This window comes from Triticum urartu, chromosome 6A (assembly GCF_056163025.1).
Source record: "Triticum urartu cultivar PI428250 chromosome 6A, HENAU_Tu73, whole genome shotgun sequence".
Classification (NCBI taxonomy): Eukaryota; Viridiplantae; Streptophyta; class Magnoliopsida; order Poales; family Poaceae; genus Triticum; species Triticum urartu.
The window spans coordinates 541,823,378-541,842,195 of NC_141878.1; the positions used below are offsets into that span (position 1 = coordinate 541,823,378).

The 18,818-nt window shown below is 40.1% G+C and overlaps 1 protein-coding gene and 1 long non-coding RNA gene across 9 annotated transcripts in view; both read left to right on the forward strand.

Moving 5' to 3' along the window:
- LOC147966174 (uncharacterized) overlaps positions 1 to 4,955 on the forward strand; it is a 28,802-nt gene extending 23,847 nt beyond the window's left edge. For 2 of the 7 annotated variants that reach the window (XR_015608788.1, XR_015608787.1), the window contains exons 9-11: positions 392 to 491; positions 974 to 1,053; positions 1,312 to 1,383. This is a non-coding gene — a long non-coding RNA (uncharacterized LOC147966174). The other 5 variants (XR_015608790.1, XR_015608789.1, XR_015608791.1 and 2 more) reach the window with 5 other exon arrangements.
- Positions 4,956 to 9,068: 4,113 nt separating this feature from the next.
- LOC147966176 (uncharacterized) lies at positions 9,069 to 17,161 on the forward strand. 2 transcript variants are annotated; one of them, XM_087528713.1, is made up of 5 exons: positions 9,069 to 13,715; positions 14,063 to 15,322; positions 15,403 to 15,511; positions 15,615 to 15,758; positions 16,226 to 17,161. In XM_087528713.1, exons 2-5 carry the CDS (start codon positions 15,219 to 15,221, stop codon positions 16,976 to 16,978), a joined length of 1,110 nt encoding a protein of 369 aa, XP_087384839.1. In that variant the 5' UTR covers positions 9,069 to 13,715; positions 14,063 to 15,218; the 3' UTR covers positions 16,979 to 17,161. The 2 variants fall into 2 exon arrangements, with proteins under 2 accessions (XP_087384839.1, XP_087384840.1); XM_087528714.1 differs by having other exon boundaries at positions 9,069 to 15,322.
- Positions 17,162 to 18,818: the final 1,657 nt, after the last annotated feature.

Sequence of the window (18,818 nt, forward strand, 5' to 3'; positions counted from 1 at the left end):
CGGTTTACTTGCATTTGTCATGTTGGTTCTTTGTGTAGATGTGCCAGCTAGCTTAGAATCTGTATCATCATCTTTGTCTTTGAGTAGAACTGAACTGGGGATTTGCTTTGTTCTGTATAGTTTTTATAAAAGATTTTAAATTCCTGCTCATTTCTGTCGACTTTACTGTAAATGTTTTACATTTAAATTTATCACATGGACAAGAGCAAAATTTCTTCTGAGAGTTATATTGTTTTGCGTCTGTTACAGATTTTGCAGGTTATTTAGCCATTCCCGTGCTTCCAAAGCAACTCATGACCCCTCTTATAACTCTGCCTGCAATACTTAGGTGTTACAATTCCTTGTGTGAGCTCCTCCCTCTAATTCATGTCCTCCTAATTAATTTTTTCAGTCATCTAGGGTTTGGATGGGTCTGGGTTCCTACAACGATGGCAGCAGAGGCGACAAAGACCACTTTGCAACCTCGCCGAACTGTGTTACTGAACTGAAAGGTACTGTAGCAATCATTCTGGTTTGGTAGCTAAAACCAAGATACTTAGCTTGTTAATGCCTTCATTTTTTTTGTAGTAAAAACCATGATTCCAGCATCTGTAGAGTATTAGATTTCAGTTGTTTGTTGTAGTTTGTTTTCTGGGTTTTTGTATCAAGCGAGAATGAGCAAGGCTCGCTTCTGATTGTTGTATGCCAATCCATGTTTTCTATTTGTAGATGGTTGTGTTTTTTCAGTTGGCCTACATGTAATAATTAGTAATTAATGTCTGGATTACTTTCGACCAAATATTTCGAAGGTTGCTTGTTCTTTTGTACGTATCTATGTTGGATTATCAATGCATGATCTAATTATCGTTTTCTTCATATCGATATCCTATTAATTACTACTATATCAAGGGACATCTTCATATTGTTGGTTTTCCTACAAATCCACTCGTTGCTTGTGGACATGATGGTTTAATTTCTTTGATATTTTCTTCAGTTTAGGGACGGCAGTAGTTCTACCACCGATGGTGTTGCATGTAAGCTGGATGTTCTCATTGTTCTGTTGGCTCTGATCGGGTGAGTTCTAACCTATTTCCTTTTTTGATGCCTCCATATGCTCAACCTATCATGGTTTTAGTTGTAGTGTGAATGTTTTACAGTTCATATATATTTCTGTGTTCTCTGGCAGTGTGGATGCTATGAAGTTAAGGTTCTTAAGATGATTGATGTTTATAGAGGGTAGATACAGTTTTGTCATTCATTCATGATCATATTTGGCCTCTCTTAGTGGACAGTCTATGGTAAATCTAATAGTTGGTCTTGATAGTGATGCAGGATGTGAGGTACAACTATCAAAGTGACATTAATTTTGGTTTTGCTTCCTATCCGCAGCCTCTTCTACACTAGGTGAGAAACTGGTTAAAAGAGTAAATTTTATTACTTTCCTAAAAATATCTTCCGAGAAACATGATTATTATGTTCAGTAGTGTTGCTTCACTATTCCAAAGGCACATGGAAGTTTACATAAAAAAAATCTTACAGTTGTTTTTTTTATCTTCAGAAAAGGAAAACACTCGACGATCTGGCTCTGTCTCAGGTATATGCTCCCTCGCCCGCAAGATCCGCTCTCTCCCATCTATGCATCACGGCAGCACTTCAGCTCCTCTTGTGGATTCTCACCAGATCAGGCCACCTCACTCACCTTCAGGTAAACCTTGAGCGACGACACAGTATGTTTTCGCGAACTAATCTTCTTTAGTCAACCTATCGATCCTTGTTGCGTGTGCTTCTTAATCGACATGTGAATAATCTGTTGATGCATGGAAATACATGCTGATCTCCTATTTTCTTGCTGCCTGCAAGATAGTATATGCATGAATCCTGTTCAACTACAACAACCTGAAAGCCCTGTTATTCTCAGAAAAATTATCATCTACGGTTGTATGCATATGCCTCTTGATATTTACCAGCTCTCCTTTAAGATTTCCTAACTAGCACACATATCCTAGCTAAAACATAAGAGTTCGAATTTGTACATGTGAACTGCACATTAAGTTACTATCACCATTGTTTAACGGCACTGTTGATTATGACTCAGGTTTGTAAACAGTCATCCATACCATAGGTACGTACGTTAATGCAGAAGCACTACTATTGAATTAGATGTAGTAACTGCGTCATTCTGAACATTTTAGCAAGTTCATGCATTAACCGCTTAGGGTCCATCAATGAAACAAAACCAATCATATGAATTGAAGGAGCTACTGAAATAAAATGGAAAGAACAAAGAGAAAATTGAAGGTTATCTATATGAAAATTCAGAGAATGGGATAGGAGAGGTGGTTCTTCCCAATAGGAAAAAGAGTGGAGTATAGTACTGTTATCCTGCCTTTTCTACTACAATCCCAGTTAGCATAATAATGTGACATGGAAAATCATATTATCGATTCAATTATGATTCAAGCAACATGAACAATTATCTGTGAAATTCACTTATAAACCCTGGTTTTATTTAGTTTTAACTTCAGGATAGGCATTTACTGTATTGTAATTGCCAGACTTCCAAAATTCTACTATTACCATTGTTTAACAACACTCTTTTTGTCACGGGAAAATAATAGATGGATAAACGTCTCAAATCATACACTATGAAGCTTCCAACACTTGCTTACAGTGTCTTTCTTGTGTAATCAGTCTGTCGTGATGGACAAAGTTAAGATCCCAACAAAAAGTGCTTCTTGATACTATGATGCAGCAACTTAACCTTCCAAATTGTAGTTTACTAAACAGAAAGTGCTTCTTGATGCTATGATACAGCTTCTTGATGCTATGATGCAGAAACTTTATGCTATGGGCAAGTGATTCATGCTGCTCTTGGTTCTTCTGTACACTTGAAATAAGGAACAATATTCCAAAGTATGATAGTGTTTGGTTAAAACATATACCTTAGTCCATTACTTCAGTTTCTTCTTCTGAAGTTATGTTCTGCTTTTCTACTTCTTTGCTCTGCTTTACACAATTTACATGGCTTTCGAGTCCTTTTATTTAGGACCAGGGAAAAACCTCTAATTGTTAACTTTGTATTTTCCCACTGACTAGCGCATATCTTGCCTAAGCGCAGGCTTAAGCAATGCGTTTTGTTCTGCCCTAGCGCCTAGGTGCTTACACCCTTTTCCCCTACTGATTTAAGAGGTGTGGAGATTTTTTAAGGAGGTGTTGCTCGCTTTGTTGTTCAGATCACAGAAGAAGTATGTACAAGTATACATCACCGCTGTTACTTGCTTGCAATTACAGTGTATTTTAAAACACACACTTGGCGAACATCCGCTCGTGCTTACAATGCTCTATGAGGGAAATAATAGATCAACACTTGCTTTTTTGCTCCTTTTGAACAGTTGTCAGGACCTCACCGGCAGATCCCTCAGCTATCAGGGAAAGCAGCCATCAGCGGAGATTGAGGGTGCCTCTCCGGCAAGATTGCTCGTGTCGTGGTGGTTTCCCACCAGCAGCATGGGGGAGACGGTGTCCTCTGCAGCTAGGTCTACTTGCTGGCGACCTCACCGTCACCAGCCCATCTGCAGGCATGCTAGCTCATCTTCTATTAATGCAAAAAGGAGATGCTCAAATGGATTGAGTGGTACCCTCCTGAAACTATTGTAGGGATGGACATATGGATTGATTGGTAGGCCCCTGAAAGCTACACAGATCTGAACCAATAACTTTAATAAGAATGTGTATCCCAGCTCCTTTTATAATCTTGAATCCTTCTCGGTCCTACTAAACTGTAACTCATGTTTATTTTTGGAAACAATATTTTGGACATTCCTAACCTGGTCAAGGGAATGTATTGCCCACCTACAGTGAGAGACACATACGAAGTAGGTCCTACTAAACACCTAAAAGGATGAGTTACAGTAGGTGTGCATAGAGTACTAACATTTTTGCTATCTTTATGCTCCTCCATATGGATGGGAACTAAAAGGATGATGATATTATTCTACCTTTCAATATTTGGTGGTGCATATTTAAGAAAATCACAGCTAAGCATGTCACTTTCTAAAAAGACGCTTGACTGGAATGTATATGTATATAGTTAATAAAATCATAGTGACTGATTGTTCAGTTCCTCTGTTTAGATTAGAGGTGTCTGCATGCATCCAAGTGAACGGTCTTTCCAGCTCAAAAGAGAAAGTGACCGATGTTTTGGCATATTTTCCTATTAGGAATAAATGGATATGCCCATGCACGTATGCACACAGATTTCAGGTTACAGTTTAATTAGGAAACAGATGATACCTCATTGTGTCGTATTGGTCTAAGAAGAGGGGATATACTTGGTGAATATATATGTTCCACCTGACCGTTAATTTCAGAGAAAAGGACATGCACTTCAGTAGCAAAAATTTGATTGTTATGTACTATCTGTAATGCTAAGCATTTATTTGCTAATATCTCCTCATCTGAATTTGTATTTTGTGCCATTTGGCCTTTTAACTATATGGGCATATGCAGATGGTCTGAAAACCAAGATATGCCACAGATAATAACTATATGGGCTGCTCCAGATGGACTAAGAATGGAACCATATCCTAGGCCTACATGCTAATATTGTACAGCAATGAATATCTTAACTTATTTATACTTAATCAGCTGTGTAATAATAAGCGTGATATTAGCTTTCGTACCCATCTTCATGGTTGAAATACTTTTCTGCAATATGTGACACATTTGCTTCAGTTTCCATGTCTTGCTTCATGCTATCAACATTGTTAATCATTTATCTTTATCTTTCTTCCCCTTTACAGCCTACTTGAATGGATATGGTTCCTGAGAGACCATTTCTTATGCATCAGGTCCTGAAGGTGGATGATGCTTGTTTAGATATCTATGATTCCAAATTATTCAAAACGGTTCATGTTATACTGGATGCTATTTTATTGAGAGTGGCTTCGAACAATATGGCATGAACATATTTGTTTTCTCTTTGGCCAATAATGAAATGATCTGTGTGCATATAAAATGGTTATCGATACCATAATTCTTGGTTTTAATTAGCTTTTTGCGCTAACCGGTTTAAGCCATTCTACTATATGTAATACAATCCACATTGCATCATCTTTCCATTTACGTCTCTTACTTATTCACTACTAACATTACTTCTAAATGGCTTCTTGCGCCTTTGGCGCAACCGGGTCATCTAGTTAGTAGCAAAACCTGTTAATGTTGAACCAAAAGAAGCCGCTAGTAGATACTAAAGTCGCCTAACCTTCGGTGTTGTCAGGGTCTCAACTGGAGGTTGACAAAGAATGGGCAATGAAACTAGAAGTAGAAAGTAGGTGTTTTGTTAAAGATCGAAAACCCAAATGTATTTCTCGTTCTTCTTGTTTGGCTTCATTTGTTTTTTAATCTCTTTCTTTTGTGTTCTTTATGGTTCTTTTCCTTCTAATTATTTCTTTTGTTTATTTGTTTGCTTTTAGAAGAAAAAACACAAAACATTTCTTTCTCCCTTTTTAATTTGAAGTTCTTTGAGAAAACAACAAATATTTCTTCGTTCTTTTTGCTTTTTCTTTGGAAGTTTATCTGATTGCCTCTTTGTTGAAACTTTGGAAATCTTGTATCTTTGCTTGTCACTTTGCATTATTGTTTGCCTTCTTTGGGAAAACCAAAAATTCCAAAAATACGTAAGTGGTGTTTCTCTTAGTTCTTTGCCTTTTATATTTCAAAAAATCAAAAAAAAAATTCTCTTTCATTTTCCTTCGTTTGCTTTTGATTGTTCTTTTTGGCTTTTCTCGCTGTTTCTTTTTGTTGTTTCTTTCGTCTTTGTGTTTAAGTTGTAAAACCCAAAAAATCCAAAAAGATTTCTTGTTTGTATCTTATTGAGTCTCGAGTGTTCAAAGTGTTCTTCTTTTTTCTTCCTATCTTTTCTGTTGTATGTTTCTTTGTTGTTTTCTAGAAACCCCAAAAGATTTCATTGTGCTTTTGTTCTTTTGATGTTCTTTGAGAAAACAACAAAGATATTTCCTCGTTCGTTTTGCTTTTTCTTTGGAAGTGTATTTTATTGCCTCTTTGTTGAAACTTTGAAAATATTTTATCTTTGCTTGTCTTCACATTCTTGTTTGCCTTCTTCGAGAAAAAAATCCAAAAATATTTTTGTTGTGTTTCTTTAAGTTCTTCTTTGCCTTTTATCTTTTCGAAAATCCAAAAACATTTCTCTTTCGTTGTTTGTTTGTTTTCCTTGCTTTCTTTTGGTTGTTCATTTTGGCTTTTCTTTGTTGTTTTCTTTTCATCGTTCCTTTTGTCTTTGTGTTTAAGTTGCAAAACCCAAAAATTCCAAAAACATTTCTCTTTTGCCCTTATTGATTGTCAACTATTTGAGGTGTTCTTTTGTTTTTTCTTCCTATTTCTCTTTTGGTTGTTTGTTTGTTGTTTGCTTCTAATAGTAATCCCAAAAGATTTCTTTGTCCTTTCGTTCTTTTGAAGTTCTTTGAGAAAAAAAATATTTTCTCGTTCGTTTTGCTTTTTCTTTGAAAGTTATTTGATTGCCTCTTTGTTGAAACTTTGAAAATATTTTATCTTTGCTTCTCTTTACGGTGTTGTTTGCCTTCTTTGAGAAAAACAAAAGTTTGAAAAATATTTCTGTTGTGTTTCCTTAAGTTCCTTTTGGCCTCCAAAATTCCAAAAATTATTTCTCTTTTGGTGTTCTTTTGTTTTCTTTTGGTTTTTCTTTTTGGCTTTTCTTTTTGGCTTTTCTTTGCTGTTTTCTTTTTGTTGTTTATTTCATCTCTGTTTTTAAGTTGCAAAACCCAAAAACTCCAAAAGATTTCTCGTTTGCGTCTTCTTGAGTGTCAATTGTTTGAAGTGTTCTTTTTGATTATTTTTCTTCCTATTTTTTCTTTTATTTGTTTGTTTGTTGTTTGCTTTTAAAACAAACCCTAAAATATTTCTTTGTCCTTTTGTTCTTTTGAAGTTCTTTGAGAAAACAACAAAAATATTTCCTCGTTCGTTTTGCTTTTTCTTTGGAAGTTTATTTCATTGCCTCTTTGTTGAAACTTTGTAAATATTTTATCTTTGCTTCGCTTTACGTTCTTGTATGCCTTTGAGAAAAAACCAAAATTCCAAAAAATATTTCTATTGTGTTTTTTTAAGTTTTTTCCTTTTATGTTTTTGAGAATCCAAAAATATTTCTCTTCCGTTGTTCTTTTGTTCTCTTTTGGTTGTTCCATTTGGCTTTTCTTTGTTTTCTTTTTGTCATTTTTTTGTCTTTGTGTTTAAGATGCAAAACACAAAAATTGCAAAAAGATTTCTTGTATGCGTCTTATTTAGTTGAACTGTTGTTTGGATCACTCTTCGAACCTCCTAATTGTTTGGATGTTAATCCCTTCTTGATTACTTCTTGATTTTTTATCAAATTTTATTCCTTGACGATTCTCACTTGGATTACTCGAGGTTCTCTAGAAACTTGGATTATCACATATGTCTATGCATTAGCAACTTATCTGTTTATTAATCTTTGTTTGTATGATCTCTCCTGTTTAATTTCTTCTTCGTCTATGTTTTCAACAATTCTGGTTTGCATTTGTCTCCTTTGCCTAGAAATTTGGATTGTACGTCTTAACGGGAGTGTCTTCATGATGAGTTAGGATTATAGTTATCCTATTTCTTTTCTTTTCTTCAGGGTTTAACTTTGTCATGAATTCTGATTTGGATTTGTTGGTGTTCTTTGAAAATTGGAATTATAGGGTTGGTAGACTTCGATGATCTCGTTTTGGTATGTATGTATGTATGTTTTCTTTGGATGCCACATAAACGGAGGGTAGTAGTTCCGTAGAGATGAATCAATGGCTGGAGTGGTTTTGTTTTTGCTAATGGCTAATTTGATTTATTATGGTTCAACGTTTTTTTTATTTGGTCAGATCTTCTTGGATGATGTTTCGGTGTTGTACTGTAGTTTGATTATTTGGATTATAACCCCTTTTGATTACTTCTTGTTTGCATAGTATAATTTAGTCCCTTATATGATTCTTACTTGGATTATTGGTGGTTCTAAATATGGCTTGGCGGGAGCAACTTATTTGTCTATTTTGGATGACCTATCTTTATTTAATTTGTTCTCAGCTTTCACCTTGTATGTATCCCTTGCATATGTAGGGTTGGGTACTCTCCGATATGCATAGAGATCAGGTTCTTCAAGGGCATCATCATATTCTTCACCTTCTAAAGATTCATCTTCCTCCTCGTTGCTGCCATCGTCATTTTCCTCCTCTTCAGGCGGTGCGGCGGTCTTCGCCTTTGTAGGAGGAGCGCGGCGAGCCGCATTCACCTTCACTGGCTCCAGCTCGAGCAGTGCTGCCATCGCTGGGCTCAGAGCTTTTGCTCGAGCAACAGAGGTACGGATAGGAAGGCGACGAAAGCCATGAACTACTGCAAACATCAACAAGTCGAGGCAGGACGAAGAAGAGAAGGAAAGCCACTATGAATCTTAAGGCCACATGGCCCCGGGCTCAAGAACACTTACGTCACTTGAGGGCTGGCAACGCTAAAAGGCTCCATTACGACAGTGAGCGGAATTTTGTTTGACCCTAGATCTCTTAGGGTGTCGATGCGGGCTCGCAGCTCGTCGTTGCTGAGCTCTCATGTCGTTGCTCGAGTCGGATCTTAAGGCCCCATGTAAAGATACATGGGGTGAGCCCGAGTGGCTAGACTCGCCGCTCGAGTCGCGTCTTCAAGACTTGCTCCCTGGTCAGCCCGCGGTCGATCAGGCTCTCCACCGCGTCGATCAGCCCCCGGGCGTTGCTGGATGTCTTCTTCATCGACTTCCAAGATCTCTCGGACGCTTGGGTGGCTCATTGATGAAGGGCGGCAGATCCCCCGCGAGCCCCGAAGCATAGAACCAACCCTTATGCCAGTTGCAGACTGACTTCGCCAAAGCAATCTTGAAGTAGTCCGATTCAAGCCGGAGCTGGAGGCAGTGGTGGAGCCAGCTCGGCCAGTGAGCCGGGGCAAAGTACACGACGCTCCTGCTTGCTAGTTGTTTGCCCCTGCAAAATGATGCTTGACTCTCAATTAACTGCTAGTGGTCAAAACCTAAGGTCGCGGATATCATTGCCATTCTTCTGGACCTTCACCAGGAAGTAGTATCAAAACAACTCGAAGTTCGGGTTCGTCCCAGGGAAGCATTCGCAATGGGTGATGTAGTTGGCGATGTGGAGAATGGCGTTGGGTGTCAGATGATGCAACTGACACCCGTAGGAGAACAAAAGCCCACACACAAAGCTGTCCAGCTGGAAAGGCAAACCTCGACAAAAGAACTGCTGGTGCAACACTCGCTTGTGCCGGCTGGTGGCAGGATGGCCACGGCCCCTGCCGTCCTCCATTGAAGTACCTCCCAAGGCAGCAGAAAGTCATCTTGAACCAACATAGTGGAGAACCACTTGCCTGTGGTCTCGCCTGCCTCCTCGTTGGGGGAAGCGTTGTCCTTCCGCTCGTCAGCGGTGGTGGCCTTGGGAACGGTCCGGCCATGACCTCGACCATGGTCTCCCTTGCCTCGCACCATCAGCGGCTCGCTTGGGTGGAGAAGGAAAGAAAGGGAGGGCTCGAGGAGCAAGAGCTTGCGACAATGGCGGTTCCAACAGGGGAGGGAGAAGCAGTAGCGGGATCTGCGAGAGGAACAGAGGAAGTGGGGAAATGTCTCTCCCCCTCTTTATATCCCACCGGGAAACCCAAGCAACGGCTTCGGTAGGTCGACATATGCCCCATTTCCTTCGCGGTTTCCCACTACACAGGATGTGGGCGCGGAGATCCAGGCATTATCATCATGATGCAGCGGTCAAAGCGAAACCGACTGGCCATCTCCCTATCTTTTGACAGTGATGACGGGATGTGACAAGGCGAGTGGCAGCGACGCCTAGGTTCCTATGGCTAGCAAGAAATGATTTGAAGAAGACTTGCCACCGGAGGCCGTTCAGCCATGAAGCTGCGAAGATGCGACACCGGAGGCCATGCAGCCGTGAAGCCGCAACATTGCAAAGACGCAGGCCGCGAAGCCATGAAGGTGAAAGATGCAAAGCCGCTAGATCGCGGCACCACAAAATCAGGAGCTACGAAGCCACAAAGATGCGTTGCTGGGGGGCGCGCGATAGCCAAGTACATAGATTTTGAGGTCGGGCTACCGAGAGCTAGACTGTCTCCATCACTGAAAAAGAGCCTGCCTGGATTTCGTTCTCAAGGCAGCAAGACTCCACAACTCCAGACAAGCTCGGCCACTACTGATGGTACAATATACCGAGGGTGGCTCGTCCACCGGGAAGCTCGAGACTTGGCTGGCTTCAGGGCCCAAGAGGCCTAGCGGTATCCTTACCCAGCGATCGGTCCAGGGGTCTAGGCTTGGAGATAAAATTTATCCTTGGCGTGCAAGCCAAGAAGCTCTTACAGTAAAGTCAGTTAGGATCCCTATCAACCCTAGCTCTCATCCCCTTTATAAGGCGAGGCTAGGGGTAGTTCGAGGCATCTGTTCCATTGCTCAGACCTTGGTAGCATTCATCATCCTCCACTTGTAACCCCCTCGCACGAGGTCCTCCCACATCAATCCAAAACAAAGCAAGAGTAGGGTATTACCTCGATCATGAGGCCCCGAACCTGGGTAAAACTTCCGTGCGAACTCCCTTTACTTCCGACTACAGTCTGCACCCTAACTTGGTCACTGACGGTTTTCTGCACCATCACTGGTACTCTGGTAGTGAGTTGGAATCTGTTTAAATCGTTTGGTTTGCAATATCTCTCTCTAGGTTCGGTCCATTATATGTACCCTTGATCCCCGTGTTGGTCTTCTGCGCCTGTCGGTTGCACGATATATTTAGGAGGTTTGGTCTCATGGGCAAACCTTTGCTCTTTAACCGAGTCAGGTTAGTGCCTTTTCGGTGGTTTGTTCAATTCATTTGTGTTGGCCTCCATGCATTGGTTGCAGGACTGAATCTGGTATGTGGAGATCATGTCGAAGGGGGTTTGAGGAAGGTCTTATTTGAGTTCATGAGTTCCATCATTCATCATTTAATAGGAGGTGGATTCAGTGTCCTGATTGATTCTTATTGTAGCAGTTGATCTTGCTTTTGGTATGTGTGTATGTTCTCCTTTAGTTGCAGTAGAAGCAGGAGGGTAGTAGTTCTGCAGAGATGAATCAAAGGCTGGAGAGGTTTGGTTTCTGTTCACGGCTGATTTGATTCGTTACGGTCAACTGTTATTTTCATTTGGTCAGATCTTCTCGAATGTGGTGTTGAAGTACTCATCAACCTAGAACTTCATGATTGTTTGGATGATATAATTCCTTCTCGATTCATCTTATTCATTTGCACAGTACTCCCTCTGTAAACTAATATAAGAGCGTTTAGAATACTAAATTAGTGATCTAAATGCTCTTATATTGTTTACAGAGGGAGTACAATTTAGTCCCTGATTATTCTTACTTGGATTATTGGTGGTTCTCCAGAAATTAGGATTATATCATTTGCTGCATGGCCATCATCTTTTTGGTTCGGTTTTGGTGTGGACCAGTTGGTTATTGGGTGAACAAATTTCACAAGGAGTAACATTTTTCACTCAACCTTGATATGAGAAGTGTTAGTTTCATACTATTGTCCTATTTGGTTTAGATAATTTAGTTCCTCTATTTGGTGCCAGTTGCCTTCAGTAAAAAAAATTTGTGTTCAAAGCTAGCAAATATTATGCAACTTAACTAAATAAATTAGTTGATTAATCTCTTTTCAACCTTAACATAGAAGATTGTGATATTTGTTTGATTAAACCTGTGAAGAAAATTCAGGTTCGTACAAATTTTTGTGTAGATACTCTTTGCTGCTTGACCATGATCTTTTTTGTTTGGTTTTGGTGTACACTAGTTGGTTATTGGGGGACAAATTTTATAAGTAACATTTTACACTCAAACTTGATTCAGATAGTTCGGTACCTCTACTTGGTGCAATTGGACACCAGTACCTTTTTGTGTGTGTTCAAAGCTAGTTAAAACTATGGAACTTAAATATACAAATCAGTTGATTAATCTCTTTCAAACCTTACCTGAGAAAATTGTGATTTCTGTTTGGTTTAGCCTGTGAACAAAATTCAGGTTCCTACAATTTTAAATTAATCTAGTTTCTGCATGTGAGCTGTATTGTTTTCAGGTTTTGTACATGACTTGTATTATTTGGTCTTGTTATTTTTTATGTTGGAAAAGTCTGATATTTAGATTGTTGATCTGCTTCCTACAGATCTCTTTGTCACGAAATGTACTGGTGGTCTTTAATCTGTTTTGCACAATGCACATATGTTGGTGTCCATTGTGCTTACTACATGAACATGATATTTGGAGTCTTACTTTAGTGGAGTGCTAATCTGATCATGCTTGGAAAAGGGATATCATGATAGGTTTTGTTAGCCTGGGGCTTGTCTGAAACTGTTGTAGTCCTGTAAATACAAAAGTAAAAAGTGTTGAATGGGAACAGTAGTAGGTGTCATTGTCATCTGGATTTATCAGTCTGTAGTGTACACCTGGTAAAAGATGGTCTGAACTCTGAAGCTAGTAGAAACTACTGGTTCCACATTTCTTTTCTTGATTCAGATAATTCAGTTCGTTCATTTCGTAACATTTTGCCGCTAGTACAAAACCTGGTAAAAGATGACCGAGAAGGCTGTCAGGTGTTGCAGAGAGAACCCAACTGAAAACTGATCACGCCGGTTGGTACTACTTTCGACTTTTTGGGCGAAGCATACGACTTGTGTGTACATGTAGGTGAATATCATCCGGAAAGCATGGTAAAGCAGGTGTGTCGTCCTTGTGTACCATTTGAGATGATGTTATGTCGTACTTCAGCGAGTCAGCAAATAACTGCTTCTGTATTGACACCTTGTGCAAGAATGAGAATCGGGCAACACCAGAGTCTGCTTGACATGAAAGTCATAAGTTAGCGCAGATAAAGTGCGTCAAATGAAATCAACAGGAATGATAAGCTTAGTTGGGAGCTTCAAACTAGAGAGTGACGGGCTTACTGAGAATTCAGGTTCGATGGGGTGCCTCCAGCTTAAATAAGGGTTTTTGGTTTCTGCTTCATAATCAAGTTGAGCAAAACGGCGGAAAAACCAAGGGCATCAGTTCATGACCAATTATTCTGTTGCCGACAAGCTGGTCCCTAATTGTATAGCCTGTAATCCGAACGAATCTTGGCTCCTCGTGAACTCGTGAACAATGAAGTTGCTGCATTGTTGGGGACATCTTTGTTAGTGCGGCCAAAATAAACAAGCTGAGGGTGAGGGGTGGACTATTGGGTTAGACTAGTGTAGTGATGCGCATGAATACCAGGCTGGCTCACTGTCTGGTGCATATATCAACTGCTCAAGGAGTTCAGCAACACTAGCTTATTTCCTTCAAAGAGGACTGTGATCTCAAACTTTTTATTTATGTCTTCAGTATCTGCCTATTTTAGTTATTCCCTTCATTTTTTGTCTGACCATAGTATCTTAGGCTCTAGTTGTTCATTTCTATTTATTCAGTCACCCATTTCTGTTAGTGTTCAGTTTTTATGTTCATTGCTCTATCTGCAATTTACATGAGCTAACTCTCTCAGTCATCACTCTTTATTCATTAGTCCATGTTGAGTCCCTCAATTTTTCCTTTTTCTTTTTTGGCAGTCTATGCTGCATGCTCGTCAGTGAGCCTGTCAACAGGAAAGGGAGAGGGTAGAAGTTGAGCGGTAATCTCTTCATTCAGATGTTTTCCTTGGCAATCGTTTGACGCAGAGCGTTCTTGTCTGGATTTTATGGACGTTGCAAACTAACATGCATGATTCAAAAAGGGACAACTTAACGGCTGACATTCAATAAACTTTCTGTTGAATTGTTAGTAAACTTTTGATACAGAGCGTAGATATCAGGTTTTTTTTTTCTATTTTAGATTTCTTTTGTTTAATTCATTGTTCTTTTAATTCATTGCCATTTCTTCAGTCTATATTCAGTTTATGTGTTTTCAGTCAGTTTTCAGCCTATTATTCACTTTATCATTTCAGTTTTTAGTCTTCATTTTATTTTCTTCATCATTCAGAACCCATGGATTGAATGAGGTTTCAGTGGCGTCGAATCGCACCATGATCAGATACATGCTGTGAAATCATATTTTGCGTGGGGGCGCCAACAAGCCTGCCGACAGCAATGTCACTTCCAGAGTTCCAGTGGCTGTAGCAGCCAAGAAGGAACTGCCTATTGCCGGCGGGGCTCAAGCGGTGTCACTTTCAGTGGCTATAGCAGCCAAAAAAACCAAAACCCCTCTATTCTGATGGCAAATCTGTAAGCATCTCACTAATGAAAGAGCTTATCACCATGACGTGTACGTGTGCGTTTTAAAAATGTGAGGCTAAGGTCAACCATCAACCCAAAATGTTTCTCTGTCACTAACCACCTGAAATTTATGTACAACTTTTCAGTTTTTATTGATTGATTGATGGCTTTGTTCTTGACAGTCCTTTACGAATCTACTCTGCTTTTGTGGATAGGCGAAAAAGATTGTTTTTTAGTATTTTTTCTTCAGTAGATTATTGAACGAGGTTTCAGAGCAGATTGAGAGAAAAAGAGAAATGTTAGTTCATGCTTCAGTACATTATTTTTCTTCATTACTCTTTTCAATATTTCTTGCTTCAGTACATTATTTTTCTCTTACTACATTTCTTTGTTCTTTTCATTCCGAAAAGGCTACCTTAGTAGCACAACTACGCTTTTTTTTCCTTTTCAGCCCTCAAACTGCAGCCTAGTTTTGTTGTTAGTTCTCTGTTTTTGATGGATCTGATATGGTTAGCCCTATCTAGTTTTTCTGTATGTGCTACGCCTAGTTATAACTACTTCCATCTTTTAACAGCTGTCCTAGTTTTGTTGCTCACCGGCTGACACCTTCTTTTTCTTTTTCTCTTTTTATCAGATGTATGAATTGCACGTGGCATCACATAAATTACCATTCGAGATAAGTTCCAGTCTGCAGATCTCGGGGGACAGTATGGCTGGAATACGGTTGGTAACAGGGAGCATTACCACTGCTGTGTAGTAAGACCGAATCAAATTTAAGGGAGTGAATTGCAAAAAATCACCACATTGAAGCCTAGGGTTGCAAAAAAGACTCTTCTACGTTTTTGTGCCAGAAAACACTGATTTCGTGCATAATCATTTGCAGAAAACACCAAACCTTTTGTTGGGGCATTTTAAGCACTATTATGACAGGTGGGGCCCGATTTTGGGGACGTGGCGTCATGGCCGCGAGCTCACGCCGTCTAACGGCGTGGCGGCCGCTACTGCTCCGGTGTGTGGGTAAAAACAGGTTTGATCCAGCTCTCTCCTCACACTCTCACCTCTGCCTCGCCCTCTCCTCACTCTGTTCTTCCTCCCCGGCGCCGCCAGACCGCCGACCGTCGTTCTGCTGCTCCCTGATGCCATGGTGTCGTGGAGCGACGAGACCAGTGAGGATTCAGTCCTGAACATCTCCTCCTCCTGCGATGGCATTATCAAGGTCAGTTGGTTAGATACCTAGAGCTAGGGTTAGGGTTAGTGAATTGGGGATTTTTTCACTGAGCTCGATCTGAACCTAGCCTTCTCTTTGCTTGCTCCCGCAGCTTCTAGCTACGATGCACGATCCGAATTTCAATGGTACTGACGCAGATGTGAATGTGTTGTGTGAACACGGTGAGCCGGCCGAACGCTTTGTAGCATTTGAAGGGATGCACACGGGCAGGAGGTTTATTGGATGTGCTAAGAAGGTATGATTCACATCCTGTGTAAAGGAAGCTGTTTGCTTAATGCTTTGTTTATCAAGCTCTTAAGATTTTTTTAGCTTGGTCTTTGTTTAGCCTGTTATGACATGCCTTGTCATTAGTGGATTTTTTTAGCTTGTTCTGACCACACATTGTTTATTGTGGTCAGTGCTTACTCCTTTGTTTATCAAGTTGTTAAGCTTGGTTAAGTGCTTTGTCTTTGTTTAATTTGCTTTAGCCACTGTGTTGGAGTGTGTTCTTATTAGTGGATGGTAGTCATTGTTTATTATGGTCAGTGCTTAATGACTTGTTTATCAGTGGGCATTGTTAATTTGTCTACTGTATGGTAAGGAACCTGTGAGTGCTTAGTGACTTGTTAATTTGTCTGTTTAACAGTGCACATATTAGATACATGAACCTGTTGGTTTGATGGTCTTAGACAATTATTTATTCTTTTATTGTTTATAATACAGGAAGGCATAAACTGTGGAGTAGTTCAATGGATTGATTTTGAATGGCCAGACTCAATGGAGAAGGCATTGGCCAAGCTATGGGATATGTATGAGGAGACTAAGTCAGCTAGGACCAATGACAATCTAGAGAGTTCCTTTGCAATTCACAACCTGACAGAAGAGAAGAAGAAACTACAGGAGAACTATGATAGTTTGTATGCTGATGTGAATGCTCTTTTGAATGCCCAGCAGGAGAGGGGTGTGGAGTTAACCAATCAAAAGGAGCAGAAGCAATATCTTGAAGTGAAGATTGTTGAGCTTGAAACTATAGTTGGCTACTTGAAGGCAGAGTTGTCAAAGAAAAAGGAGGAGAAGAAGAAACTACAGGAGAACTATATCAGTTTGTATGCTGATGTGAATTCTCTCTTGGATGCCCAGCAGCAGAGGGGTGTGGAGTTAAACAATCAGAAGGAGCAGAAGGAATATGTTGATGTGAAGATTGTTGAGCTTGAGACTGTAGTGGGGAACTTGAAGGCAGAGCTGTCAAAGACAGAGGAGGAGAAGAAGAAGATGCTGCAAAACTATGAAACTCTGAAGAACCTGACATGTGCTCAAGCCAATGTGATTAGGAACTTGAAGTTCAATCATTTGAAGGAGAAGGAGAGGCTCACAGAAGAGAGGCTTAAACTGCAGTATCACATTTCTGAGCTTCAAAAGTCTGAGGAAAAGATAAAGTTTAAGCTTCAGGGTGTGAAGGCCATCTTAGATGAGTAGGGTGCCTTCTAGTATGATAATCATCTATCAGTTTCTAGATGATAATCTTCTATCCAGTACTTTAGTATGAACTTGTGACACAAGTACTTCAGTGATGAATTTGTGATCTATGGTGTTGGATCCAGCAGTGTTGTAATCTAGATGATAATCATCTATTAAGTACTTTAGTATCTATTTTTGAACCTTTGTCTATGTATTTTGTGAGATCAGGTGTTGGATCCAACCTTGATGAACCTTTATGAATGTGAGTGCACTTTGATTATCATGTGCTAAGTTAGTAAATTCTGTCATCTAGATTCATGGATTTGACCCTAGGGTTCACCTTGAGCCTCATCTTGTCGACATATCGATGATTTGACCCTAGGGTTCACCTTGAGCCTCATCTTGTCGACATATCGATGATTTGACCCTAGGGTTTACCTTGATCCTCATCTTGTCGACATATCGATGATTTGACCCTAGGGTTCACCTTGAGCCTCATCTTGTTGACATATCGATGATTTGACCCTAGGGTTTATCTTGAGCGTCATCTTGTCGATATATCGACGATTTGACCCTAGGGGTTACCTTGAGCCTCATCTTGTCGATATATGGATGATTTGACCCTAGGTGTCACCTTGAGCCTCATCTTGTCGACATATCGATGATCATTGTCGACATACAGGTAGCACGAGAGATACCTGAGAGACGATGAACGCGTATAGGTCCAAAGAGATAGTCCTATATAAGCATGAGTGATAGCTATATGAGACGAATATCTGGATTAAAGGGGATTCAAATATTTAAACTGGAGATCACGACATCGATAATATCATAACGCAAATTGGTGTATCAAACATGCATATTCATTTGAAATTGGACACATGTGTAATGTTATATAGTTTATCAATATTGGTGATCCATAGATTCTTCAATTACAAACAATGCATGGTTTATATGCAATTAATGTCTAAACGGGATTACAATATATGTTGCGTGTGTGAAACACATTATACATGTTTGAGAAGTAAAAAAAAACCCGCATGAAACACACATTAATTGGAGACAGTTAGCGAGGAATGCATACATTGGATTTCAACATAAAGTGGTTTCAAATATTTGAAAATCCAAATTGATGGATACAACCTTATGAATCTGAGATCATGCCATTTGTAAACCATATTTATGTATAAATGGTGTTGTGCTTTTGAAAGTATATATAAGAAATGATGTATATAGACTGTAATTCCAATTGAAAATGGATCCCGCCCGAAAAAAATAGAATACAAACGGGATTCGAATTGAGTTGGCACGGTAAACGTGCACTCTGCAAAAATTGAACGAAGCGGGGAAAGTCGCAGTAACCGTCCGGAACCAAAATCTGCGAGATGGAAATCACTGCTGCCTATCCCTGCCACGCAAAGCCTATATGCTGGATTTCTATAGGTTTTGATAGGGGTAGGTTTGTAATTTCACCCAAACATGACGTAACCGCCTCTCACCCGGATTCATACACGGTGGGCGCCAAAACACAGTGTGTCCTCGGCCGAAATCGACTCCCTCCCCGATTCATATTCATACACGGTGGGCGCCAAAAACAAACTCTGTCGACAAATATTCGGTGTATGCGAGATTACCGTCCTATCCCTGACCGACTAGTGTTGCTGTGATGTAGTAGAAATTTGAAATGGGGGCTAAGTTTGTAAATTTCCTCGCATTTGAGACAAGCGCGCCCTGAATACATGGTTCCCCCCTTCCTCTCTACCTCCCTTTTCCCCATTTGTACTCTGTGGGCGCCAAAACACCTTCTCCACCCCACCCTCCTCCGCCCGCCGCCGTACGCCACCCCATCCACCGCCGT

What these genes read in the sequence shown, in the direction of transcription:
- LOC147966176 (XM_087528714.1), top strand. Translation starts at nt 15,219, where the DNA reads ATGACAGGTGGGGCCCGATTTTGGGGACGTGGCGTCATGGCCGCGAGC. An exon ending in CGGTGTGTGGGTAAAAACAG is followed by an intron (nt 15,323 to 15,402) that starts GTTTGATCCAGC and finishes CGGCGCCGCCAG; the next exon opens with ACCGCCGACCGTCGTTCTGC. An exon ending in CCTGCGATGGCATTATCAAG is followed by an intron (nt 15,512 to 15,614) that starts GTCAGTTGGTTA and finishes TTGCTCCCGCAG; the next exon opens with CTTCTAGCTACGATGCACGA.